General features: G+C 47.3%; 3 protein-coding genes across 3 annotated transcripts; all 3 read left to right on the plus strand.

The window, feature by feature from the left end:
- The first annotated feature begins 1 nt into the window (after position 1).
- On the plus strand, positions 2–8,538 carry LOC136185337 (sodium leak channel NALCN-like). The gene is made up of 46 exons (XM_065972446.1): positions 2–266; positions 319–590; positions 642–821; positions 880–972; positions 1,042–1,220; positions 1,277–1,429; positions 1,484–1,728; positions 1,784–1,926; positions 1,991–2,371; positions 2,452–2,634; positions 2,681–2,740; positions 2,795–2,926; positions 2,978–3,118; positions 3,174–3,248; positions 3,298–3,371; positions 3,434–3,496; positions 3,554–3,683; positions 3,740–3,810; positions 3,871–4,008; positions 4,057–4,132; positions 4,190–4,284; positions 4,336–4,455; positions 4,515–4,574; positions 4,623–4,743; positions 4,794–4,844; positions 4,901–4,981; positions 5,031–5,228; positions 5,291–5,493; positions 5,555–5,675; positions 5,728–5,826; positions 5,875–5,968; positions 6,023–6,129; positions 6,188–6,292; positions 6,345–6,500; positions 6,557–6,613; positions 6,673–6,821; positions 6,875–6,968; positions 7,022–7,136; positions 7,194–7,309; positions 7,360–7,407; positions 7,457–7,581; positions 7,630–7,726; positions 7,783–7,842; positions 7,906–7,933; positions 7,990–8,256; positions 8,311–8,538. The coding sequence occupies exons 1-46, from the start codon at positions 2–4 to the stop codon at positions 8,445–8,447; spliced, it is 5,958 nt and encodes a 1,985-aa protein (XP_065828518.1). The 3' UTR covers positions 8,448–8,538.
- Positions 8,539–8,611: 73 nt separating this feature from the next.
- On the plus strand, positions 8,612–21,423 carry LOC136185336 (uncharacterized). The gene is made up of 37 exons (XM_065972445.1): positions 8,612–8,837; positions 8,942–9,361; positions 9,419–10,405; positions 10,461–10,707; positions 10,756–10,889; positions 10,957–11,400; positions 11,455–11,523; positions 11,576–11,977; positions 12,037–12,159; positions 12,213–14,231; positions 14,284–14,409; positions 14,468–14,590; positions 14,650–14,772; positions 14,829–14,951; positions 15,012–15,134; positions 15,190–15,309; positions 15,366–15,611; positions 15,670–15,798; positions 15,855–15,980; positions 16,034–16,282; positions 16,343–16,465; positions 16,518–16,763; positions 16,815–17,066; positions 17,138–17,260; positions 17,322–17,567; positions 17,634–17,879; positions 17,935–18,180; positions 18,232–18,614; positions 18,671–18,765; positions 18,825–18,924; positions 18,977–19,318; positions 19,376–19,430; positions 19,481–19,590; positions 19,645–19,778; positions 19,839–20,110; positions 20,165–20,231; positions 20,288–21,423. The coding sequence occupies exons 1-37, from the start codon at positions 8,729–8,731 to the stop codon at positions 21,270–21,272; spliced, it is 10,467 nt and encodes a 3,488-aa protein (XP_065828517.1). The 5' UTR covers positions 8,612–8,728; the 3' UTR covers positions 21,273–21,423.
- A 35-nt stretch (positions 21,424–21,458) lies between these two features.
- Positions 21,459–25,899, plus strand: LOC136185338 (voltage-dependent calcium channel subunit alpha-2/delta-2-like). Its single transcript, XM_065972447.1, has 7 exons — positions 21,459–22,448; positions 22,506–22,658; positions 22,724–23,402; positions 23,452–23,708; positions 23,766–23,910; positions 23,963–25,548; positions 25,597–25,899. Exons 1-7 carry the CDS (start codon positions 21,481–21,483, stop codon positions 25,793–25,795), a joined length of 3,987 nt encoding a protein of 1,328 aa, XP_065828519.1. The 5' UTR covers positions 21,459–21,480; the 3' UTR covers positions 25,796–25,899.
- Positions 25,900–25,909: the final 10 nt, after the last annotated feature.

Consider the following 25,909-nt stretch of genomic DNA (forward strand, 5'->3'; position numbering starts at 1 on the left):
TATGGAAGGTGACAGGAAGGTGGCAATGCTAAACGCTAGCGACACTCCCGAAATTTCGATTGAACGTGCTCAGTCGGTGCGAATATCACCCGACCAGCGACGCCGTTTTGCTCATCGTAAACAACATTCGCTCGACGTTCCCGATTCTCGACGAGAGGGCGTCGAAGACGAAGACGTCATGGACGCGAGACGACACGCATCGGCGGCCGCCGCTTTGGGAAAGCCACCGCAGCAACAGCAGCAACAAGGACGAACATCTCCAGGACGTAAGAACGACGACTAATTAGAGAGGGGGCCCCCTTTTAGGTTTCTCGTCAGATTCTCCCCTCCTGAATCGTCGAAATAAGATGAAAAGGCAGAGTTCGGTGTACCGTCGAGGCGAACGACTCCTCCCGACGCGTCGCGGCTCGCTCGCAGTCGACGACATCGAGATGCAGTCGTCGATCGCCGCCGCGACGACGACGGGAGCGAATCCAGTCGAAACGGGAGCCAAAGTAGGCGACATCGTACCGTTCACCGACGGAGAATCGGACGACGACGACGACTACGCGTACGACGAGTGGACGAAGCCGTGGTACAAGACGACTGTGGTCAGTTTTCTCTTTTTTCTCTCTCTCTCCTCTATCTCGATTTTGTTTTAGGCTCGTTATTTCTATATGATTTTGTATCTGATTGCCGCCGTCTCGGTGGCGTGCAACAGTCCCGCGACGTTTACGAGAGTCAATTGGATGATTTATGCTACGATGGTCGTCGATTGCGTTTCCGTCTTTCCGTTTTTTCTTCTCATTTTAGCCGATCTCCGTTACAGGGGATTGATCAAGGTGAGCGCCGCGCCCACGATCCTCATCATCTAACCTAGGCGAAATTTCTTCTTTTTAGAAAAAGAGAAAGTCGGCTCCGTTTGTGAAGAACCTTTGGTGTTGGCTGGATCTGACTGTCTATCTATGTCTCCTCGGATCCATAGCGTTGCAGGTGAATTAATTTAATTATTTAATTAATTAAATTAAAATAATTAATTACTTAATTACTAATTCTATATAGTGTATCGAAATTTATTGCCATGTCTCTACGTCCTGGTGCAATACGACCGAAGAGAAGCCGTTCTACTTTTCAAACGACGCTCGATCGCTTGTTCGCGCTCCTCGAGCGTTGACCGTCCTACTTATCTTTCGATTTGCGAAATTCAAATCGCCTTCGGCGCGCACGAAGCAGATTTTGAAGTGAATGGCGGAGAGAAAGATTTTCATTTTTATTCTTGATTTCTTTCTCTCTCTAGACGTGCCGGAAAACAGATACGGAATGCCGCGCTTCTGTTTGGCTTTTTCGTGCTGCTTTTCGCTTTGATTGGCGTGCAGGTTTTCCAGGACTCGAGCGATCATTGCATCAATAAGAAAAAATTGGACGAATCGCTTCAAAACGAAACGTTTCTGTACGTCCAACGTCGTTCCTTAATTGAAAAAAATTGAAGAACGTGGGATTTTAGGACGTACGAAGAAATCAACAAATCCGGACATTTGGTTCTCGCCATTCCAGACACCCGTTGTCACTTAGCAGACGACAAACCCGTCTTTGGACCGTTTTCTCTATTTCCTCGTCAAGTGTCTGTTTGCCCACCCTCTGAAAACGAAAGCGTCAGAAACGATACGAGACAATGTCCGCCGGATCACGAATGCGTTAACATTCAAGTCAATCGACTCAACGAAGAATTGGGAGACTTTGCCGACATATGTACGCTCTATAGTTATATTGAAATCGTTGATCAATAATTGGGAGATTTTTTTAGATCGTGCCTTTTTGACCGTTTACGAATGCAGCAGTCAAGAGGCTTGGTCTTTTGTCATGTACAACACGGCCGATTACATTGGAGGTCCTGGTGCCATAATCTTCTTCATTCTTCTCGTCATACTCGTTGGGTGGCTTGCAGAAGTAAGAATCTTTTTTTTCCCCTCCTCCTCCTCCTCCTCCTCACTTTAATTTTCTTATCTCTTAGAACGTTTTCGTTGTCGTTGTCATCGAAGCGTTCGCCGATTTCCGAAGTAAGTTTCTAAATCGTATCGCTCCTTTGGCGCCCTCGTCCGCGCCGACGCGTCTCCTGCGTCGCATTCCCAACGGACGCGGATGGCGTCTCGAATCGGTCGTGAAGAAATCGAAAGACAGTTTACTGAAGCGAGTCATCGACTCCAAACCCTATTTGTACGCGACGTTCGCCATCATTTTCGTCGACGCCGTTTTGAGAAGTTGTCGCATCGTCTGTCGGCCGGGTAAAGTCGATGAGGGAGCCGGCTACAATACGAAGATGTGTTACGCCTCGTTGACGCCGTTGGGAAGCGGTGGATTGGGTTTGGAGGATCAAGTCCTTTTTCCTATTGAAGTACGCGGAGGGAGGGGGGGGGGGGGGGGGGAGAGACGATACGCTTTTTCATCATGCTCTATTCGTATCTAAATTACAAGGTTATCATTACGGTGCTTTTTGACGTGGATGTCATCGTGAAATTATTGGCATACGGCGTCAAGCCTTACTTTTACAGCAAGACCAAATTCGAATTCGTTATAGCTATTGGATCGACCGTTAACGTCATCTTTTGGGGGGCGTTGGACGGTCACGGAAATCCGCACTATTTTGCTCTATTTCCAGTGAGAACTTTTATTGGCTACTTTGTTTATTGATTTTTTTCTACAGATATTTCGCATTGTCTTATTATTTCTGGGTTTTAAGTCATTCAGGAACTTTCTGAAAACGGTCTTATATTGTTGATTCCATTTATTTATTTAGTGATGAATTTCTTTTTTTTAGATTTTGGGCGACGGAAGACGATTGGGTCTTCTACTATTTGCGACGTTTCTCTTTCTCTTCATCTTCGGCATTGTTACAATGCAAGCCTTTTGTCACTTTGAGGAAGTGAGCAGTTTTGCCACTTTTCCTTCGGTAAGCCGGCGGATTCGATTGCACGTGCGCAACGGTTATAGGATTTCGTAGGCTTTTATGGGTGCATTTCAATTGATCATTCAGGAACAATGGGTCGAATTGACGAGCGAAGTCATGCATCAGACCGCATCTTACGTTGCCTACGCGTCAAGCATTCTCTTCTTTCTTCCTGTTCATTTGATTGGCTCTCTTGTACGTAGAAGGATCGTGCGCTTCTCTACGTCGATAGAGAATCAACTCTTTGTAGATCATTTTCAGCACATTTGTCGCTTTGATCAACGACAATCTCGAATTGCCCGAGGAGGAGAAAATCAAGAAACAGGTACATATAGAGAAGCCCTTTGTTTTGTTGTATATACAAATGCTTATAGGAGGAAGTGAGTCAAATAAACATTCGCGGCAAAAAAGAATTACCCTTTCGTCTTCGAGTGTACAACAAGTTCAAGTGCGCGCCGTGCACCCCAACACGAAAGAAGAATATAAAAATAAATAATGATTTCCTTATAGGGATAATCCCAAATGGGTTCGCATTCCGCACGCCCCCGATCATTACGAGACTCCTCTTATACGGTCTGTAGTTTGTGTGTGGGTGTGGAGCGAGAGCTCTATTCGCGAACGATTTATTAGGGAAAGTGTGATGCGACAGTTCATTGACTCCGGCGAACAGGTGAGAGACGAGTGGCGAAACGACGGACAGGAAGCGCTGCAACAGTCGAGAAACGACGTTCCCTTTCCTCGACGAGAAACTCACATACAGGTCGACGAATCCGAAACGCGCGACGTTTCTTTTTTATGTATTAATTTTCTATTCAGCTTTTGACGTCTGTTGCCTCCGGTCGACCCAGTCTCTTCCGAAAGCGTTCGAGCATTGCTTCCATTTTAAAGTTGGTTTCGTAGATTTAACCTGCATTTAGAATTGATCTTTTTTTTGGTTAATTTATCAGCGAATCAAACAAATCGAGAAGACGTCAGCAAGGAGTGACGACGCTTCGACGTAGTTTCGCGCCGATGCTTTCGCCGCAGCACCGAAGCCTTACCCAATCAGCTTTCAACGACTCTTCGTCGCCGGCAACGAACAAAAGGTTGGAAGGTTTTAGGCTAAGTTAGATTCGGTTACATTGCGTCACTAGGAGGACTTTTCGACGTCAAAAAGCGCGAGAGCGAAATCTGGAGGCGATATTGGGAAATGACGCGAAAGTGCAAAACGTAGAGTAGAAACAGCAATATTAGATATTTTTTTGAGGACTATGTCTGGATGTATAGATTGGTCACTATTATGACGGCGGAGATCAGGGGACGTCTGGCGATGGAGTTTTTCTCAAAATGCGACGTCAGAAAGAGGAGGCACTAAAACAGAAGTGAGCTGAGTCGATAATTGAATCCAGTCAATATTTCGCCCGCGCGTGTAGACAAGATGAAATGGAGAGACTAAAGGAGAACCATCAGTATTTCGACAAGTCTCTGTTCTTGTTTTCGGAAGATCATTGGCTGAGGAAATTTTGCCTAAAAGTGACGCAAAAGAAATACAGGTAATAGCGATAAGGACAATGGTAGCCACAGTGTTCAGTACAAAAGCATCTCTACACAGTTCGGGATTGGACGAAAAAGACAAGAAGGAGTTTACCCTGTCAATTGTTGACAATCTCAAGTAGAATTATTTCGGAAGCTACATTCAAATGTTGATGATTTTGTTTAGGGAATTTTTTGCAATGCTGACCTACTTGGATTGGATGGCTCTACTTTTAGCTATTTTGTCAACTGCGTTTCTTGTTTTAGAAACAGACGAATCCCGATCAGCCAATTGTGATTTTTTGCGGGTAAATAGCTGACCGCGTCTTATTGTCTGTTTGACTTTTTTTCTGTATAGGTAGTTGACATTATATTTGTCGTTGCACTTGGCGTTGAACTGACTATGGAAGTAAACTGGACTTGGTCTCGTTTGAATTCTAAATAATCGTGTCGTCTTTCTCTAAGATCATTGCTAATGGATTTTTCTTCTGTCCAAAAGGATTTTTCAAGGATTTTGCAAGTGTGATAGATCTCTTTCTATTTCTGGTAACGAAAACGCGTCGTAAGTATAATTGCTGCATTTTTTTGGTACAAGGTGAGTGCCCTCTACTTGATTCTCGGTGAAGCAGACGAAGTTGGAAACGAGTCGGCTGGTATGAAAGCGCTACTTGTAATGCGTTCACTTCGACCCCTCCGAATCGTCACCCTCGTTCCTAATCTCAAAAACGCTATTTACGAAACCTTTATTGTCAAAACGGGATCGGACAATAGGAGCAACAAAGACATTCTCTACGTATAATCACCGTTTTCAGTTAGTCAAAAATTCTATAGAGAGCCTTTTCGTTTTTTGTTCAGGCGTTTATCGCTGTGGCGTTATTTATCTTTCTTTTTGCAAGCTACGGCTTGCAGATTTACGCCGGCAAGTTGTGGCGATGCAACGACGTCAACGTTTCCAGCTACAGTGAGTGCAGCGGAACGTTCGAGATAACGGTCTCGCACTCTACGCACTTGTTGTTCGATTATCCGAAAGAGTCGAAATTCTTGGTTCCAAGAGTTTGGTTAGTGCTTGCAAAAAAACGAAAAAAAAGAGAGATGTAGTATCACGATAATTTAATTCAGGACGAATCCCAGAGAATGCGACTTTGATCATATCTACACGGCTTTTCTCTGCTTATTCGAAGTGATTACTCTCGAGGGATGGGTCAAGCTTCGTGACGCTCTTCATACGCAGATTGGATGGGTACGTAATAGAAGCGAACGCGAGCGGCGGGGCACTAAAAAGAATCTTCTAGCATTCAAGCATCTTTTTATTTACGTACATCTTTCTGGGAATTCTTGTCGTTTTGACTCTTTTTGTTGGCGTCATTTTGGCCAACTTTCAGAAGAACAATGTTCGTACTTGATCTCTTTTTTTAGATTTTTTGACTTCTTCTCTTTAGGGTACCGCTTTGCTCACCGTTGACCAAAGGCGATGGCGAGATCTGAAAAAAAGGCTAGAAATTTTGCAGCCACTTACAGTTCCGCCTAGACCAGGTACAGAGACTGCAACAATGAACTTCAAAGTGCATGGCCAATCTGGGTGAATAGAAAACAGCGCCTTGCGCTCTTGGATTTACGACATGTTTCAATCAAAGATGTACAAATGGGTTTCCGTCTTCTTGGTGCTGCTCCAAAGCTTCATGCTCTCCATACCGGTAAGATTGCATCGAATGACAATAGCGACCTTTAAATGGACGCGTGGGTGGGGTCTAGTGGATCAATAAAGGCCAAAAGCCCAATCGTAGTAGGAGTAGTAGCGATTCGATCATTGCTTTGATCAGCATCACGGCAATACTCCAAGTGGTTTACGTCGTGGAGGTAGGATCCTAATAGAGACGCGCACCGTTGACGTACGTGTGGGTATATATAGGTTGTACTCAAAATAGTCGGTCTTAGCCTTCGCGGCTACTTCATGAGCAAACGCAACATATTCGAGTTCTTCATAAGTCTACTTGGTTTTGCATTCGTTTGCATGGCTGTCATTCAACTGAGCATGGCAGGCCCAGAACAATTACTAAACCACGTGGTAAATGGAAGAAATTGCGCAAGATGACATTTGCATATTTTTCTTCTTCTTTTTAGAAAATAGTAGGAATTGTCTGCATCGTACTTCGATACGTGGTTCTCATCGGAAAAATCGTAAGAAACACTGTGTGTGCATGAAGTTTGTCTAAATCGTCGGTTCGTTCTAATGCTAGACGGCTCTGAAGATGCTCATGCAGACACTGGGATTGACGGTCATGAGAAGCACTTACGTCATTTTGTCTCTTCTCGTCTTTGTCTTTTGTTACGCTCTCGCTGGCGTCGTGTTGTTCAGTAAGGTCAAGTGGAGCGAAGGCATTAACCGGTGAAATAATTAATTATATGTGAAAAGGGAACGATTAATTGTGTTCTTTGTAGACACGCCAACTTTTTTAGCGGTAGCTATGCTATTATGGTCATGTTTCGGGTTATGACCGGCGAAGATTGGAATAAACTGATGCACGATTGCATGGTACGAGACGCTGACTAGCAAAAAGAACGGGATTGTTTTAGTCTTTCCTTTAGATTCGACCCGAGTTCTGCAACAAGGACATCGATTGCGGCAATCAGTTTTTAGCGCCTCTCTTTTTCATATCTTTCTACATTCTCGTGTCTTTTATTTTTCTCAACGTCTTTATCGGTTTGTGACAACCTAAAAGCACAGTGGATCATCACAGGATTGACGTTTTCTCTATAGCTGTGCTCATGGAAAATTTTTCTCTATTCTATTCGAGCGAAGAGGACGCTCTGCTCACTCACGCAGAATTGAAAAAGTTTCTCGAAGCTTGGAACGTAGTTGATAAGAAAAGAGAGGTTAATTAGTCGTCGTCGCTGGAAAACGTTTGCAAAACTTTTTTCTTTAGGGTCATATACCGTATGAACGGGCTCGATTTCTTTTTCGCCTTTTAGAAGTAAAACGGCTAATTCCGATCTTCTCCTATACGCTTTTGTTCTCGTTAGGGACGTCTCGAAATGGATATGGAATATTTGGAGCATCGGCTCGTATTCAATTATTTGTGCAAAGAGGTCGAAAAAACCAGCAAGGAAAGTGGCGAAAATCGAATCAGTTTTCACGCCGTTCTCGGGTACTAACAGGCCGTCTCGAAGTTGAAAAAAAGTAATGTTGGCTTTAGCATATTGGCATATCAAGCTCTGGACAATTTTGAGGACTTTCTTCTTATCGAGGAAGTGTGGCAGAGAAAGGAGTTGGATGACACCATACGATACGAGGTAAGGAAACTTCGCCGCGTGCACGACGCAACTATATATCTATTACATACCCACAGGTTGCTCAGCAGACGATCCGAGATTGGCTTAGCCGATCGATAGAAGCTATGACGGAATACGTAAAATAGATGACCCCTAGAGTTGCATTTTTTTATTTATGCCGACTTCCTTCATTTTTTTAGGGGTTCGAATCGAGTCGTCCCAGTCCAGGTGCGTCCAGACTGTCTTCAATATTCGTGCTGCTTTTTTACGTCTTATTGTCATAGTTCCTCCACCGATGCAGCCGTCAATGCAGCACTACGGCTCAACGGAACGCGATATCGTCGATCCTTGTGCGGATTCCGATTCGGACGATGAAGGAGCCGCTGCTACTCCCAGCGGCGGCGTTGCTGTTTCTTTGGCGGCGGCGGCGGCTTCTTTGCAAGAGAGCGTCCGCCCGTTGCACAGTCAGTCGATTGATCCGGAAGGTGTTGCTACCGATGACATCATAAGCCAGCAGCATCTGTTGAGAAGAGGCTCGCCGGGACTTGAAAGTACGTATAACTGCCGACAGATATGGTTAGGATTTATCCGTGTCTGTTTCACAGCCGGTTCGCGGAGACGTCACACTAGTGGAAGCTCGGATGAAATGGCACCTATGTTTGGTACGAGGAAAGCGACAGAGGAAATCTGCAAATGGTTCGACGAACAGCTGGAGTGTCCGAGTGACGATTGCAGCGATTAGATTAGAGAAAGAATTGTACGTGCGAAAAATAGCTCCTCTTACTTACTTAATTATTTAGTCTTATACAAATAGCAACGAAATTAGTAAGGAAGTTACGGTATTCGGTTCCAGTTCCTCCTTGATGACGTCATCAGGAAGGGTCACACGCGAGAACCGCACTCGCGAAGTCTCACAGTTCCAGTGAAGAGCACATCACACGCTCCGCTAATTGTCATTCGACTCTACCGCAACGCGTTTCATCGCGAGAAGACAAAGTCCTCTAGAAAAATCGGCCAGTCGTCATGTTATCGATCGAAAGGCGGCGAATGCTCGTCTTCGTCGCCATCGGCGTCTTCATCGCCATAGCGAGAACCGGATCCACTATGGCCGCGGCTGTCCCTTCATGTACAGGTAGGCAGGCTAACAGCGCACTCTACTACCGCTCTACCCCCCCTACTCGATCTCTCTCCCCCGTTCGATTGTTCGAGCAACCGTTTATCCTCATGTTTATTTAGGTTGTGACCCGCGTTGGTTCTGTTCCCATTCTTCATGTCTTTTCATTTCATCGTCTGTCGCTTCGAACTGGTCCGAAGCGAACGAAGACTGTCATCGTCGAGGAGCCACTCTCTTATCTATCCAAAACGAAGAAGAGGAAGCGTCCGTTGCGGCGGCGGAGGCGACCGCATCCCAAAGCGGGGGCTCCCGAAAAGAATCCTTCTTTTTCGGTCTATTGCGCACGCATAGTGCGGGCACCTATCGCTGGTCGGACGATTCGCCTTTCGTTTATGCCGACTGGAATCGTTTGAACGCGCACAGCGCATCGAAACACGCGTGCACGACACTCAACATTCGCTCATCGCCCACAGTCGTCGTCGAGTGGGGCGCCCAAGTCTCCTGCTCATCTCCGCACCGATACATATGCAAGAAACCGAAAGGTGAGACGCGCCGCCTCCTGCGCATCCATAAAACGAATTATTCCTCATCATTATTAGAACCGACTCGAGGCGACGTGCGACTCGTCGACGGCGTCACGCCAAATCGCGGGCGTCTCGAGATATTTCTCGACGGCGCATGGGCAAGCGTCTGCGCGTCGACGAACAGTCAAAATGCCGGTCAAACGGCGTCTGCGGCGTGTCGTCAATTGGGTTACGGGAACGCAGTATCGAACGTCAACGTGTCGAACCGCTTCCGAAGTGGAAGCGTCGCGCGTTATAGCGTTGATTGTTCGTCGAACGACGACAGCGGTTTCGTTCGCGACGGATGCGCGTACGAAAAGGCGGCGTGCAACGCGGATGCGTTCGTTTCGTGTCGCGTCGGTGACGACGATTCGATTAGCGTGCGTCTCGCGAGCGGCGACACGCCGCACGAAGGCCGCGTCGAAGTTCGAATCGGCGGCGAATGGGGAACGATTTGCGACGAGGATTTCGAGCAAGACGACGCCGATGCCGTTTGCCGGCAATTGGGATACGACGACGGAATGGCGGAGATAATTCGACGAGCTTTTTTCGGCGAAGGAACGGGTCCCATTTGGAAGATCGATTGTGGCGGAAAGGAGGCGAAACGAATCGATGAGTGCGCCTTGATTCGAGTCGACGACGACGGCGTGTGTAATCACGCTCAGGACGTGAGCGTCGCTTGTCGAGACTCGAATTGGATGATACGACTGGTTAATGATGATGACGAGGCGAAGAAAAGCGAAGGAAGAGTCGAAGTCTATTACGACGGAGAGTGGGGCGTCGTGTGCGATGACGACTGGGATTTGGCTGACGCCAATGTGACGTGTCGTCAATTGGGCTACGACGGAGGGACGACGAGTTCGCTTCGAAACGGAAAGGAAACGGCCAAAGTGAGGATATATAGCTCGCAGTGCAAAGGAAACGAAACGTCGCTGAAGAATTGCACTTTGTTCACCGAAGAACTGACCAAACCCTGTTTTGCTGGCAAAGAAGATGCAGGAGTCGTTTGCAAAGAGAAAGAATGTAATGGAACCTCGTAACGACAATCTATGGGTTCTATAATGATCGGTTCTTTTAGATTGTCCTAACGGATGGTTTCTCTATTCCGGCTATTGTTACGCCGTTTCAAAGGATCTTCGAACGTTCTCCGAAGCTCATTGGTCGAACGGAGGATGCGGTCCCAACAATCTTGTCAGCATCAGTAGTCCTCACGAACAGGCTTTCGTGCTGTCTCTTCTTGGCGACGCCGCCGAGAAAGACGTTTGGATAGGCTTGAAACGAGCGGCTAATAATCAATACGAATGGGTCAATAAAGATCCGATGAGGTACGTAAAGTATATAGGATAGGAGCTCTATATCAATTGTGTGCTTAGGTACGCCGTGTGGGCGAGCGAAGAACCGACTTTGAACGCTTCTCGGACGTGCGTTGCTATTGACTCCCGCACCGGTTATTGGAAGACGGCCAACTGCAATGATAGGAAAGGCAGAATATGCAAAAAGGCCTTGGGTAGGATTTCGCGTTCTTGGGCTTCTCTCGCGGTTACCAGTTGTGTGTGTGTGTGTGTGTATTCTAGTTGATTTTAGCAACGAGTTGCGCCAGGTAGCAGCGCCATCGATTGATAAATGCAAAAGCGACGAGCTCTACTTCAACGACGCCTGCTATTACTTTTCCAAAGACGGAGATGAGCGGCTACCCCAACGTCGTGCGGTTCAAAGGTGCCAAAGTCGCCTCGATCCCCAAGGTCGCCGAGGCGACTTAGTTTCAATAAGCAACGTACACGAAAACGCTTTCGTCGCCAAAGAAATGTCGCCCGTGAATGGGACGAGCTATTGGATTGGCTTGTATTACAGCCAGAGTAACTTCACGTGGCTTTATGGCCCTCGAGTTACTTTTACCAAGTGGGCGAAATACGAACCGGCCTTTCAAGAGGATATATGCGTTACGTTCGGATTCGACGGAGTCGATTTCGGTTGGTTTGCTACGAAGTGTACTACCAACACGGGATACATTTGTAAAAGTAAACTAACGGAGCTTTCGGCGGTAGAAAAGTGATTGTTTTTTTTCGTTCTAGGAACGCTGGCTGAGACTGACTCGAAACCGACTGAAAAGACTTCGATCATATCACTTCCGCCCAGCACACGTCAGTATTTTCGCTATCGTTTTTTGTTAGTTTAGCGAATCCTTCTTCGTAGATGTCTACATGTGTCCGAGTGGTTGGACGAAGCGCGGTGATGGGTGCTATATGCGACTTGACGCTTTGCGGACGTGGCACGATTCCTTGGCCGAATGTCGAAAATTGGGTGGAAGCAAAGCATCCCTTGTCAGCGTTCATTCTGTTCAAGAAAAAAACTTTCTTACTGACTTCCTCAACGAGGAAGGAGCTTGGATCGGACTCAATGACGTCAAAAATGAAGGTTTCTACGCTTGGGCGGACGGTTCTCTGTTCGTCTACGTCAATTGGAATTCGGCTGAAGCGGAGAAGAGTCCTTCGGTGAAGCAGGCGCACGATTGCGTAGCTGCAACGAGCAGTCATTGGAAATCGAGGAATTGCAATGAAAAAAGGCCAAGCGTGTGCGTAGTGTCAACAGCTTTGGGTAAGGATATAGGGAAGAGCGTATTAGGGTGCAGCGCTTATACCCCTTGTTTTATTTAGACGTAGATGAATGTCAAGAGGGAAGCTATGATTGTCACGTCAACGCAACGTGCAAGAACACTCTCATGTCGTACGAATGCATTTGCAATAAAGGATACGAAGGAGACGGAAAAACGTGCACCGGTACGTCAGATATACGTGAGTAGATTCTAATCGTCTGACGCGTTGGGTCTCAGATTTTAACGAATGCGCAATGCCGGAAAACCATAATTGTAAAAAAGGGCAACGTTGCGCGAACACGGTTGGATCGTACAGATGCGAGTGCGACAAAGGCTGGTTTACAATTAACGCTCCTGGATTCGATGGTCAATGTTTTGATCGAGACGAATGCGTGGATACTACAATTTGCGGTCCTAATGCTACTTGTACTAATACGGAGGGATCGTATGAGTGCACTTGTAAAAGTGGCTGGACTGGAAACGGAATTCATTGCGTCGACATTGACCATTGTCTGCTCGGAACCGTTACCTGCGACAAAAATGCCAAATGCGTAAATCGAATCGGATTGCCGTCCGAGTGCACGTGCAATTCTGGTTGGACAGGAAATGGGTTCACTTGTACTGACGTGAACGAGTGTCAAGAAGGAGGAGGACACGGTTGTGACGTTAATGCAGATTGTGCAAATAGCGAGGGTTCCTATCAGTGCACGTGCAGAGACGGTTATAGCGGAAACGGAAAATCATGCCACGACGTCAACGAATGTGCCGCGAATGACGGAAAGGGCGATTGTGATGTAAATGCCCGGTGCACAAACACAGTCGGCTCGTACGAGTGCGAATGTTTATCTGGATACGAGGGCGACGGACTCTCTTGCGACGATATTAACGAGTGCAACGGGAATCAAGACGTTTGCCCTAATCATGCGAATTGCATCAACACCGTGGGATCTTTCCGCTGTGACTGTCGGCTGGGATACACCAAGAAGGGAGGTCGTTGTGTGGACGTAGACGAATGCCAAGTCAATAGACCGTGCCATGTGACGGCAGCAAACTGTATCAATACGGTAGGATCGTATGAGTGCAAATGTAAGAGAGGATATACGGGCGACGGTATCGATTGTCGCGACGTAGACGAATGCAGTTCGCCGGACGGCAACGATTGCTTTACGCAGTCCGGTTGTACGAATACGATTGGCAGTTACGAATGCCGTTGTGATGAAGGATGGACTGGAGATGGGTTCAACTGTATCGATATCGATGAATGCGCGGAGAAGACGGATAATTGCGATGACGAAGCAGAATGCCTAAATGTCGAGGGCTCGTATGAGTGCCAGTGCAACTCTGGTTGGACTGGAGACGGTTTCAAGTGCAGTGACATTAACGAGTGCCTGAAAGAGACTCACGACTGTGACTTAGCGACGACCAAGTGTAAGGATCTTCGTGGCTCGTTTCAATGCAAATGCCGTAAAGGATACAAAAAAATCGTCGGCGGCGACGGGAAGAGTTGCGAAGACATCGACGAATGCAGCAAGGGAGAGAACAATTGCAACGAGAACGCCATCTGTACGAATGCGATTGGATCGTACACGTGCCAGTGTCAGTCCGGTTACAGAGGCAACGGGAAAAATTGCTACAACGAGAACGAGTGCAAAGGCGAGAACGAATGCGACCCTAATGCGAGATGCGAAGATAACGAAGGCGGCTATCGATGCTTTTGTAACGAGGGGTGGACTGGAGATGGAAGGCATTGCCATGACATCGACGAATGCGCCTCCGAGAAAGATAACGATTGTTTTAAGGATGCTCTAGCTGCCGAGTGCATTAATACCAACGGATCGTACGAATGCGCCTGTCGTAAGGGTTTCCGGGGTGGCGGAATCACATGCGATAATATTGACGAATGTGCGGAGAACGATCCATGTGCTCCTGAGGCGTCGTGCCACGACACAAAAGGATCGTACACTTGTAAGTGTGATCCTGGATATACTGGAGACGGATTTACGTGCACTAATGTCGACGAATGCCTAAATTCGAGACAATGTCACGAGTGGGCAGACTGTCGCGATACGGCGGGATCGTTTGAGTGCACGTGTTGGAGCGGACTCAGTGGCGATGGACAGAGTTGCGCGAAAGTGAACGAATGCAGCAAAGCCGAGACGAATAATTGTCACTATAACGCGACGTGCACCGATACGTTTCGATCTTACGAGTGCGCTTGCAATGAAGGCTACACGGGCAATGGGACACACTGTGAAGGTAACCGCGGTAAATGAGCGCGAATAAGACTATGGGTAATGGTATGCTGCAGATGTGGACGAATGCACGGCGGATGAAAACCCGTGTCCTCATCATTCGAACTGTGTAAATACTCCTGGTTCGTTTCATTGTCCCTGCGTGGCTGGTTATCAGAAGAATAAGGCGGGACATTGCAAAGGTTTCTGTTGAAATGCATTGCTTCAGAATGGCGTACGAGCGACCGTCTTTCTTTTTAGATATCAATGAATGCACAACGAAACAGCATGAATGTGATGAACATGCAAACTGTCAGAATACGCACGGAGGCTACGAATGCGACTGTATGCCTGGATGGACAGGCAGTGGAAAATTGTGCACAGGTCAGGCGGAAGTTTACCACTCTCTACTGCTACTACTACTATAGATGTACGGCGTTTAGATGTTGATGAGTGTGAGATGAAAAGTCACAGTTGCAGCGCAAACGGAACGTGCACCAATTCTCGCGGTTCGTACAGCTGTTCGTGCAACCAGGGATATACAGGAAATGGCTACTCGTGTCAAGGCAAGGACGACGTCGTTAGGAAGTCGTTCCCTCTCAGGTTGAAATTCTCGATCTAGATATTGACGAGTGCGCGCTTGAAACTGATCTGTGCCACGACGATGCCAGATGCATCAACACGAACGGATTGTACAGATGCGAGTGTAAAAGAGGAGCGAGTGGCGACGGCAGAGATTGCTCCGGTATTATTTATTCTCTACGTAGGACAGCGAGTCGGTCTTCTAATTGGTTTCTGCTTGCAGATATCGACGAGTGCAGCGCAGGGAGACACAATTGCGACGTCAACGCCGCGTGCAACAATACCCATCGATCGTTTACGTGCACGTGCAAATCAGGCTGGAGCGGAGACGGAAAAACGTGCACTGGTCAGTTTTTATTTCGCGCGACCTGTTTTCACGTTCCACGACGTTTTTGTTGCAGACGTCAATGAGTGCGACGCTGGGAATGACTGTCATCCCAACGCGAACTGTGCCAATACGATAGGCTCGTACACTTGCCACTGTCTACCGGGATATATTGGAGATGGGATACTCTGTCGAGGTGAGACATCTTCGTTGACATCGTCTAATAAATTCTGATTTTTGATGTGTGAGTAGACGTTAACGAATGCGATTCGAATTCAGGTGGATGTAGTAGCGATGCCGATTGCACCAACGTTCCGGGATCGCGGCTGTGCACTTGCAAAAGCGGTTTTACAGGCGATGGAATTCGGTGCACTGACATTGACGAGTGCGAGACGAAAAAGGCAAGGTGTGATCCTGAGGCAGATTGCATCAACAGAAACGGATCGTACGACTGTCAGTGTCGTGACGGTTACAAAGGAGATGGATTTCGATGCATCAGTAAGAAATATTTAATATTGAATTGATTAAAACGAACGAGATTGTCTTCGCGCGGCAGACGTGAATGAATGTATAGCCAACGATCCGGCATGTCATGACGAACACGCCGTTTGCCACGACAACAATGGGTCGTTCTCTTGCAATTGTAAGAGCGGATTCAAAAACATTGGTCCAGACTCTTGTGAAGGTCAGTCGAATGTGTGTGTAATAGATTGGTTGGTTGAAAGCAAGAACGTGTTCTAGATGTCAATGAGTGCCTAGACGAAACTTACGCTTGTCGCGAGCATTCTCACTGTGTTAATCGAATTGGAAAGAAATATAAATGTGTCTGCGATACGGGCTATCTACGAAATGGGACAATTTGCTCAGGTCAATCTAACGGTAGTTGAACATCTCAGGTGATAAGAGTGTTTTTTTTTTAGAAATCGACGAGTGTGCTAACGGTATTCACACTTGCCACGAAAACGCTCTTTGCATCAACGTTGCCGGGTCGTTTACGTGTGCCTGTCGCGAAGGATTTATCGGCGACGGCTTCAGGAAGTGCGACGATATCGACGAGTGTCAAGCAGGAACGAACAAATGCCACTCCCAAGCGGACTGTTCCAACGTCAATGGATCGTACAAATGCCAGTGCCGTTCTGGCTGGAGCGGAGATGGCTATGTTTGCGCAGGTTTGACTGATAATTCCGATATGAATTACTCAAATTTAATAGCATTGATTTTTTTGTTAGACGTGAACGAATGTGATGATGGTTCACACAAATGCGATGAAAATGCACACTGTACTAACAGGGAGGGATCGTATGACTGCACTTGCAAACAAGGCTATAGGGGAAATGGAAAACAATGCGACGGTCAGTGTTTTTTTCTGGCTCCGAGCGTGCGTTTTTCATGTTTCCTTTCTAGACATTGACGAATGTGTTGAAAATAGAGACAACTGTTCTCCCAATGCGGACTGCATAGATGAAGAGGGAGGCTTTCGCTGCGAGTGTGACGACGGCTATACTGGCGACGGAGTGACCTGTTCCGACATCGACGAGTGCACAGTTGGGTCGGCTAAATGCCCGGAACATTCCCAGTGCGTCAACGAAAACGGAAAGTACTCGTGCCCATGCGACGATGGGTTCAGGAAAAAGGGACCAAGGTGCAAAGGTGAGTTTTGTTTGTCGAATTTTGTTTTTTTATTGACGCGACGTTCTGCAGATATTAACGAGTGCAAGGAAAACAGTCACAAGTGTGGCGATCATGCAGTGTGCCGCAACAGGGCTCCTTTTTACAAATGCTCATGCGAGGACGGATGGGAACTCGAGAAAAACGGCTACGACTGCTCAAACGTCAACGAATGCGACAAGGGATTGCATGAATGCGACGAAAATGCTCGTTGTGATGATACGGACGGATCATACAACTGTAGCTGTTTGTCCGGATATTCTGGCAACGGAACAGAATGCACTGGTAGCGCAAATAGTTTGAATAGAGACGAAGTGTGAATGAATGAATGAATGAGAACGCTTTTTCCTTTGCAGATGTTAACGAATGTCTTACTCAGACGGACGACTGTGATTCGAACGCCAATTGCACGAATACAGACGGCGGTTTCTTTTGCACGTGCCACGACGGCTTCACCGGAAATGGAATGTCGTGCCAAGGTAGATGATAAAGAGTCTTTTTTTCGAGCTCTTCTAATTTTTATTGCGTACTACAATGCAGATATTGATGAATGCGCAATTGGTGCCCACAATTGCGATATCAATGCAAAGTGTAAAAATCGAATTGGCTCTTTCAAGTGCAAGTGTAAGTCCGGCTACACCGGCAGTGGAACACATTGCACCGATATTAATGAATGCAAAGAAAATCCTCCTCCCTGCCACGGTAACGCAAATTGTATCAATCGAAACGGTTCACACGAATGTCGGTGTAAATCGGGATTTACCGGAGACGGTGTCTTGTGCAGCGGTACGTATCTCTCTTCCTTATGAGTTATTATCTCTCGATTCCTTTATCATTTTTTTCCCCATTCAGATGTCAACGAGTGCACTGACCGCCTGCACAACTGTCACTCAAACGCGAATTGCACCAACAACGAGGGATCGTTTATGTGCACTTGCAAAAGTGGATTCACCGGCAGTGGAACACATTGCACCGATATTAATGAATGCGAAGAAAATCCTCCTCCCTGCCACGGTAATGCAGATTGTATCAATCGAAACGGTTCACATGAATGTCAGTGTAAATCGGGATTCACCGGAGACGGCGTCTCGTGCAGCGGTACGTATCTCTCTTCCTTATGAGTTATTCCTTTATCATTTTTTTCCCCATTCAGATGTCAACGAGTGCACTGACCGCCTGCATAACTGTCACTCAAACGCGCATTGCACCAATAACGAGGGATCGTTTATGTGCACTTGCAAAAGTGGATTCACCGGCAGTGGAACGATTTGCGAGGATGTCAATGAATGTGAAGATCCTCTAAACAACTGCTCTGCTTACGCAATTTGCATCAATAAGGAAGGCGGATACAATTGCAAGTGTCATGAAAATCTTGCTGGAGATGGCTACAATTGCGTTGGTAGGTGAAACGATACTGGCTTACAGGACTCAATTAATTATTTAAAATTAGGCACTTGCCATTCCGTGGAAAGTAAAAATGACAGGGGTACATTCCAATGGAGTTCAATTGCAGCACTGAGGACTGCGTCGTTTCCGTGTCCCTATGGCTATCCAGGCGATTTATCACATGCAACAAGAAAATGCCTTTCGGCGGAAAACGCGACGGCGTATTGGGGACCAGTGAACAGTAGCGCGTGCAACTACGAGTCCGCATTTACTCGGACCATTTCCAACTTGGCTGTCCAACAAGTCAATGCTCAAAACGTTGCAAGCATCTCTCGGAGTCTGTCTGGATCTGTTGGCACGAATGCAACAAGCATACAAGCAACTGACGTTACTCTCATAGCCCAAGTAATGGATCAAGTGGCAAAGGAAGCTTCTGGATCTGAGACGGTAAAGTCACGTCGTTGAAAAAAATGAGAAGTGCATTTCTTGATATATTTTTTTAGATTGGAATGCAGCTGTTAAATGTTACAAGTACTCTAATGACTGTCAGTGAAGCGCAGCTGGAACAAAGTCAAAAAGACTCGAACGCCGTTGAAACGTAAGGAGCTTGATTTAGAACGCGCAAGTGCTACAATTGATTAAACTTTTCTTTATCAGCATTCAAAACTCGTTGGACACTTTCGTCTCCACCGGACTGAACGAAACTAAGACGTCCATTGATCTCAGCTCTGCTCGAGTTCAATTGAAAGCCCGCCTCGTACGTACATTTAAAATTCTTTTATTGAACTATTTGGGATTCTTTTCGAAAGGTCGATCCTGCCAAACAAGAAGGCCTTGTTGTAGCGGTTCCAAGTCGGCGCTCCAATTCTGTGACTGATAGCGGAACAGCTCAAGTCAATTTGCCGTCTGGCCTTTTTTCCGATTCGACGCGTCCTTTTGAAAAAGTCTCGGTTTTGGTGTATGAAAACGAGAAACTCTTTCCATCAAAATTGGACGACGTTGTTACCGTGAATGGGAGTGGCGTCAACGGAAACGAGACGGCAAATGTCACCCGATATATTGTCAATAGTCAAGTCATTAGCGCTTCGGTGTTGGGGAGGAAAGTGCAAGGATTAAAAGATCCGGTCAAGATTGAATTTAAACACAATATTGTCAGTTCTTCTTCTGTAGCGCAACTCGGCCAATAACTAATCTTTATTCGCTTTTAGGAACCTTTGGATGTCAATAACAGCATCTGCGTCTATTGGGACTTCAGTCGTAATGGTAAAGCAGAGAAATAAAAGATTTTGGAATTTTTTAAATGTTGAATTCAGATGGCGTCGGAGAGTGGGCCACTGAGGGCTGTTGGTTAGACACCGAGGCGAGCGGCGCAGGTCGCAGCGTCTGCAAGTGTAATCACTTGACGAGCTTTGCCATTCTCATGGTCAGTAAAAGAAGAGCAGTTTTGCGAGAGAGAGGTCATATAATCGTTTTATAGGACGTATCACAGCAACTCGGTCACGAACAGCTACCACCAGCCGTAGAAACGGCGCTGAGCATTGTTAGCTACATCGGTTGTGCCTTGTCATTGATCGGTCTCGTGCTCACGTTGGGAGCTCTGCTTTATTTCAAGTCAGTTTGTCTAGTCTCGTGGTTTTTTTTACGGTCGATTCATCGTTTTCTGTTTTCTAGGAAACTGCGTTCGTCGTTGCTTCATCAAATTCACATTCAGCTTTGCATCTCTCTCATCCTCGTGCTCGTCGTCTTTCTTATTGGAGTCGAAAAGCACGATTGGAAGTCGTTCGGTCTTTGCGCCACTTTCGGCGCCTTTCTTCACTACTTCATTCTCGTCGCCTTCGCGTGGATGGCGATCGAAGCCTACTACATGTACAAGTCGCTCATTCAAGTATTCAATTCTACGTCCAGGAAGAAATTTCTCTCCATCAGTTGCGGTCTTGCGTGGGGTAAGAAAAATTAAATAAAAGCGCAACGCATTTTATAAGACAGCTTCTCCGTAGGAGTTCCCGCTGTGCCCGTAATCATTGTTCTGGCTATCAGTCGCGAGGCGTACGTATCAGAGACGACGTAAGCTAGTTTGAACCGATCCCTCACCCCCGTTCTATGCTCCCTCTTACCATTAGATGTTGGCTGGATAGTATTCCCGCTTTCTTTGCTTCTTTTTTCGCTCCCATCGTTGCCGTCATCATTTGGAACATCGTCGTTTTCGTTTGGGTCCTTCGTCTCATACTTCGTCAATCGCGCGGCAGCAAGCTCGGCATAACGAAAGCCGATCGCAAATCGAAATGGAAGGAACTTCGCGCCAGTCTCGCCGTTCTCTCTCTTCTGGGAATAACGTGGATTTTCGGCGTTTTGACGATCCGAGAAGGTCGTCTCGTCTTCAGCTTCCTCTTCGCCATCTGCAATTCGCTTCAAGGCTTCTTTGTCTTCGTCTTCCATTGCTTTTACAACAAGGAAGTTCGAAAGGCCTTCTTTTCGCGCTTCTTTCCTGACTACTATAAAAGAACAATGCAATCATCGCCATCCAAAGCGACCGCGTCGACGACATCAAGCACGGGAGGAGGATCTGTACGATCTTCTATGCTTAAATCGTCCTTTCAGCGGCAGGCAACGATAATTCGAGATTTGGACATGGGTCCCAAACGAATTAACGGGGGGCAGGAGAGCAGGAAAGGATTGTATCGTCAGGGAACGGTGGTCGAGACTTTCGACGACGACGACGACAGTGACGTGAGCGTAAAGAAAGTCGATGGGGCTCTTTTAGAAGGCGACGAATTGTCGTCCGTAATGAGCGTCGACGAAAAGGTGGCTATTGGGAGTGCGGACGGCAATGAAGAGCAGGAGCTGCAGCGAGAGTCCGACTCTCAAATTCAAATCGAACAGAAAACGGAAAGTCGGCCCAGTTCCAACGGCAACGACGTTTTGAACGACGAAGATGACGCCGACGACGGCTACACTCTCAAAAAGGAATTCTCCGTTTCGATTCGAGATCACGAGGAAGATGACCGAAGCGTCAGCTCTGCACAAGCGGGCCGCGAAGCGAGTCGCAGCCCTTGCGTCGAAGTGGGAAGTCCAAATCCATCGGAGTACCTCAACGAAGACACATAACTCTTAGTCAGAAAACTCTTTACACGAACAGTTTTAGAACAGTTTTAGTATTAATGCTGGACCCTTTTGAGATACACTAAGCGTAGATGAGAGATTTGGTACGTTTGTAGATACATATTATGTATTAAATATGCCACGTGATGATGACGTACAGGGCGTGTCTCTTCCTTCGCTGCGCGCATGACGACAAGTTGTTAATTAGCGAGAGATGAGGACGGTCTTCTTGCTCCTCGTCTCTATTGCATCTGTCTGCAAGGGCGCCGTCAATGTGCAGTATTGCCCATTTTTCGGCAATCGGGCACCGTCACCCCAGGCGAACCTCGAAAACTGTACGTGGTTCTCCGACATGTCGTGCTGCCGCAACGAAGAGATCTCGTCCATCTTTCCGACCGTTCTTCCGCCGGACAAGGCGTCCAAATCATGTCTCGACTACATACGCTTTCAAATGTGCTTCGTCTGCGATCCCCAGCAGGCAAACTACTACGCAAACGATCGACTTACACTCTGCGAAGAATACTGCAACGATATGTATAGCGCTTGCTCCGGCGCCCAGCTCGAAGGCCAAACAATCGGCGACGCTTATTCGACGGGCAAAGAGTATTGCCAAGCGCTCAGCTTCGACGTCGTTTCTCAAACGACGGGAGAATGCTTTACGTTCGATCCGGCGAACGCCGGATCGCGTCTTCTTCCTTCGAGCGTCGTTTTACTACTTCTCGCTTCTTTTCTCGGGCTCTTCGATCGACGTTACTTCGGGATTCTAATCGTTGTTCTTTCCCTACTTGTCGTGAGAGGGCGTGGTCAGGCATTAACATCGGCCGACGTCAAAACATGGGCTCAAGCGATCGGAAGTCAATTGACTGGACTCGCTCGCGACGGACTTAAAGTGGCGGACACTCAGAGAGCGTTTGATATGAATTCGTTCTTGTCGGAGAACATTTCCGGGCTAGAAATGGTCAAACGAATTGCTAGTGGATTGGAAGCGTTTTTCAATCAAAAACAGAAGGCGGTTCAAGCTCTCGCCGACGAAGCGGAAAAATTGTATCAAGACTTTGAGAGAAGCGACTACTACGTCAGCCCTGACGATTCTTCTCGAACGGTCACTCCCAATACGGGTCTTCGAACGGATTACAGTGATGCCGATTTTCCTAATTCTTTATTGCAAACATCCTATTCCGAGTAAGAAGAGAAAAAAACCTTAGGAATTTCAGTCTTATATGTGCGCGTGTTTTCTAGCGTTTTCAAACAGAAGGTTTCGTTCAATCGAAGTGTGATCAAACTCCCGGATGCCGTATCGAGAAGCGACGCTCGCGTCGCCGCCGAAATCCGATGGACGAACGGTCTCGACGATCTCTTCAAGAAGAATTACCAAAGCGACTCGTCGCTAAGGTACAAAAAAATAATCCTATATTTTATTTATTAAATTTTTAATTAATTAATTAATTAATTAATAGGTGGCAATACTTTGCGACGACGCGCGGCATGATTCGCGTCTATCCTTCCTACGAATGGGGACGCAATTTCGCCGGTTTCCATCGCGACTACGATCCGCGCATTCGTCCCTGGTACGTTTCGTCCACGTCCGGGCCCAAAAACGTCATGATCATTCTCGACTGTTCGTCGTCCATGGTGGGCACTCGCTGGCAAATTGCCAAGGCGGCGGCAAAAACGATTCTCAACACGCTGACACAACAGGATTACGTCAACGTCATCTGCACGCGCGATTCCTATTATTCGTATTATAGCCACTATCGCTATCGTACGTCGCGCACGCTCGGCTGTCTCAAGAGCGGTCTTCTTCCGGCGACGACGTCGGTCAAGAGAGATCTAATGGAAAAAATCGACGAAATCGAACCGGACGGACGTTCTCTGTTCGTTGACGGCTTTCGCATGGCGATGAACGTGTTTCAATTTAGTCAGCCGCCGCTGAAGGGATCGTGTCAAAACGTGGCCATCTTTTTGACGGACGGTTTGAGACAGGACGGTAATGACGTGCGTTGCGAGCCGGGATATTATACGTATTCTTATTCGAATGGACATACGACTCGTACGTATCATCCAGGAAAAAAATGCAATGAGGAATGGGACGAGGTGTGGGAAGAAGTGGCTGGGAGAAATCCGATCAGTGACAAGGCGAGAAATTATATGGGAATTTTGATTTATTTTTATTGCATTTTTTTAGGTTCACTTTTTCGCCTATTCCGTCGTTTCTGGCGACTCGGGCAAGTCTCTTCCGAGTCGTCTCGCTTGCGAGAACTACGGTTCGTACGGCGAACTCTACTCCCCGTTCAACACGTACGAAAATCTGACGAATTATTACGATTTTCTCGCGCAAAGCACGAAAGCGACGTCGATGGTCTGGACGGCACCGTACGTCGACGTATTCGGTCTCGGTTTACTCGTCACGATCGCTGTACCGGTTTTCTCCTCTGATCAACGGTGAGATCATAGTCGACTTTTTCTCTTTCTTTCGTTTTCTCATCTCTTTCTTCTTAGGGTTGTTGGAGTAATGGCTGTTGACGCGACTCTCGAAGGAATCGAAAATCTTCTCAATGCTCGCACTTGGGGCTCCGTCTATAGTTTCCTCATCAATAAAGACGGCGAAACGGTCGTTCATCCTCGTCTCAAACCTTCAGCTGAAGTACATCAACGCGCAACTCATTTATGTGCGTATTTAATTTTTTCGTTTTTAGCTCATCGACGATCCCGTTTATCCGAAAATCGAAGAACTGGAGCAAAACGACGGCAAACCGACGGCCTTTTCGACGGTCTTAACGAACATGTTGGCCGGTAAGAACGGAAGTTTCGCTGTGACGGGACCGCGTTTCGTCGCCAAGGGCGACTTTCAGGACGGATTCGAATACGTTACGACGAAGTCGACGTATTATTACGCTCCGGTGAAGACAACTGACTACTACATGGCAATCAATATACCCGAAATAGATACGCAATATCATCAGGCGAACGAACCGAACAACGTCGATATGCTACCGACGACCTATTATTATCGAATCGACGAATATAACGGAATATTGAGAAACGATTTTCCAGACGCTTCTCGAATTCTGGGCATTCGTCAAGGCGAGGTTGGCTATGCCGATCTAACGATCTCCGTCGAGAAAAGCGTCGTTAAACTCGCTCCCAAAGCCTTTTGCGATCCCCTTCGATTTCTCGTCGAAGAGTATCCGGGCACGAAAGACGTTCACGAATTTTTGAATTCGAATTTGAATCTAACGGCGAATCCCGGCTGTTTCAACGGGGGAACGTACGCGCGCGCCACGCGTCCCGACTCTCAGCTGACGTCGCAACTCGAAACGATATGGAAAAATCGTCCCGATCTACCGGCGAAAGTCGCTTGGACTTATATCGGAACGCAGAGCGGCGTGTGGCGCGTCTTTCCCGGTGCAATCGTCTCGCGAGCGTACGATCCCACCGCTCGCCCGTGGTACAAACGCGCCGTCGCGAATCTCGGTAAATTGGCGCTCTCGTCGGTCTACCTCGACGCCGGCGGCGTCGGAAAAGTCGTCACTTTCTCGGAGGTGATTTATCAAGCGCCGTCTTCCGTCGTCAATTGCGCGACGAATTCTCAATGTCTTACCGGCGTTTGTCGATCGGGACGGTGCACGAGCGAACACGTTGCTGGCGTCGTCGCACTCGACGTTCGCTACGCGGACTTTTATCAGTACGTTCTCCTGGCGACGACGGGAGATCGAAAGTGCGGCGCTCGTTACGCGTGCAACGGGAAGGAATGTCAGACGAAATGCTACATCATCAACGACGTCGGTCGAATCGTTTTCGACGACGGTATATTGAATGCGGCCGATGAAGACGAGCGCAGTTATCTCGACGTGCCGTTCGGGTATCGCGAGGGAAAAGTCATGACTGACGTGACGTATAATGGGGATCTGTTCGAGAGGTCGGTTCAGCGCGATTTTCAGGGCCTGTGCAGCGTGACGCCGTACGCTCCGCGAGTCACAAACGATGACGTCGTCTTTACGGCGGCACAGGAACGCGATTACGTTAGGAATCGAGGCGATATAAGAAGATTTAGGAATCAATTTGGATGCGTTCAGGATGCCGTAAGTTTTGCCGACGTTCCGGGAACGCTTGAGATTGTCAATGGCGGGGTGTTGGACGGAAGTGCGCGCGGGCCTTGCGGCGAGGGAAATTATTTCGTCACTTCTGTTCCCGATACGAATCTCTATTTGGTTGTTATTGACAGTTGGAATGACGATGCGAAGAATAATGCGTTCAATTTCAATTGCCACATTGCTAACCGGTTAGTGTGCGAGATCATCTCTTTTGAAAATAATTTTGATTTTTTTAGGGTGTCGACGGCGGGTGCCTTCCGCGTTGTCAATCAAACCTGTTCTGATGATGTGCAAACGCACGAGAAAAGCGATGAGCAGTGTCCCCCCGAGCTTGGATATACGCCGTTGTGTCAACAGTTTAATGAGGCTCACGTTGTCATCTATTCGAGTTGCACGCTTCTGCTGTCATTGGTTGTCTCTTATTTTATCTACTAGTAGTCTTGTCTATTTCCCCTATACGAATTCTTTGATGTCATTGTTTGCTTGTTTCTTATTTACTCGTGTTGATTTGTAACGTGTGATAGTTTATGCATGGTTTATTCGCTCTTT

Source organism: Oscarella lobularis, chromosome 3, assembly GCF_947507565.1.
Source record: "Oscarella lobularis chromosome 3, ooOscLobu1.1, whole genome shotgun sequence".
Taxonomy (NCBI): domain Eukaryota; kingdom Metazoa; phylum Porifera; class Homoscleromorpha; order Homosclerophorida; family Oscarellidae; genus Oscarella; species Oscarella lobularis.

What these genes read in the sequence shown, in the direction of transcription:
- LOC136185337 (XM_065972446.1), top strand. Translation starts at nt 2, where the DNA reads ATGGAAGGTGACAGGAAGGTGGCAATGCTAAACGCTAGCGACACTCCC. An exon ending in GTTACAGGGGATTGATCAAG is followed by an intron (nt 822 to 879) that starts GTGAGCGCCGCG and finishes TCTTCTTTTTAG; the next exon opens with AAAAAGAGAAAGTCGGCTCC. An exon ending in AAGTGGTTTACGTCGTGGAG is followed by an intron (nt 6,293 to 6,344) that starts GTAGGATCCTAA and finishes GGGTATATATAG; the next exon opens with GTTGTACTCAAAATAGTCGG.
- LOC136185336 (XM_065972445.1), top strand. Translation starts at nt 8,729, where the DNA reads ATGTTATCGATCGAAAGGCGGCGAATGCTCGTCTTCGTCGCCATCGGC. An exon ending in GACTCGAACGCCGTTGAAAC is followed by an intron (nt 18,766 to 18,824) that starts GTAAGGAGCTTG and finishes TTTCTTTATCAG; the next exon opens with CATTCAAAACTCGTTGGACA. An exon ending in GCGTACGTATCAGAGACGAC is followed by an intron (nt 20,232 to 20,287) that starts GTAAGCTAGTTT and finishes TCTTACCATTAG; the next exon opens with ATGTTGGCTGGATAGTATTC.
- LOC136185338 (XM_065972447.1), top strand. Translation starts at nt 21,481, where the DNA reads ATGAGGACGGTCTTCTTGCTCCTCGTCTCTATTGCATCTGTCTGCAAG. An exon ending in TTGCAAACATCCTATTCCGA is followed by an intron (nt 22,449 to 22,505) that starts GTAAGAAGAGAA and finishes CGTGTTTTCTAG; the next exon opens with CGTTTTCAAACAGAAGGTTT. An exon ending in GAAATCCGATCAGTGACAAG is followed by an intron (nt 23,403 to 23,451) that starts GCGAGAAATTAT and finishes GCATTTTTTTAG; the next exon opens with GTTCACTTTTTCGCCTATTC.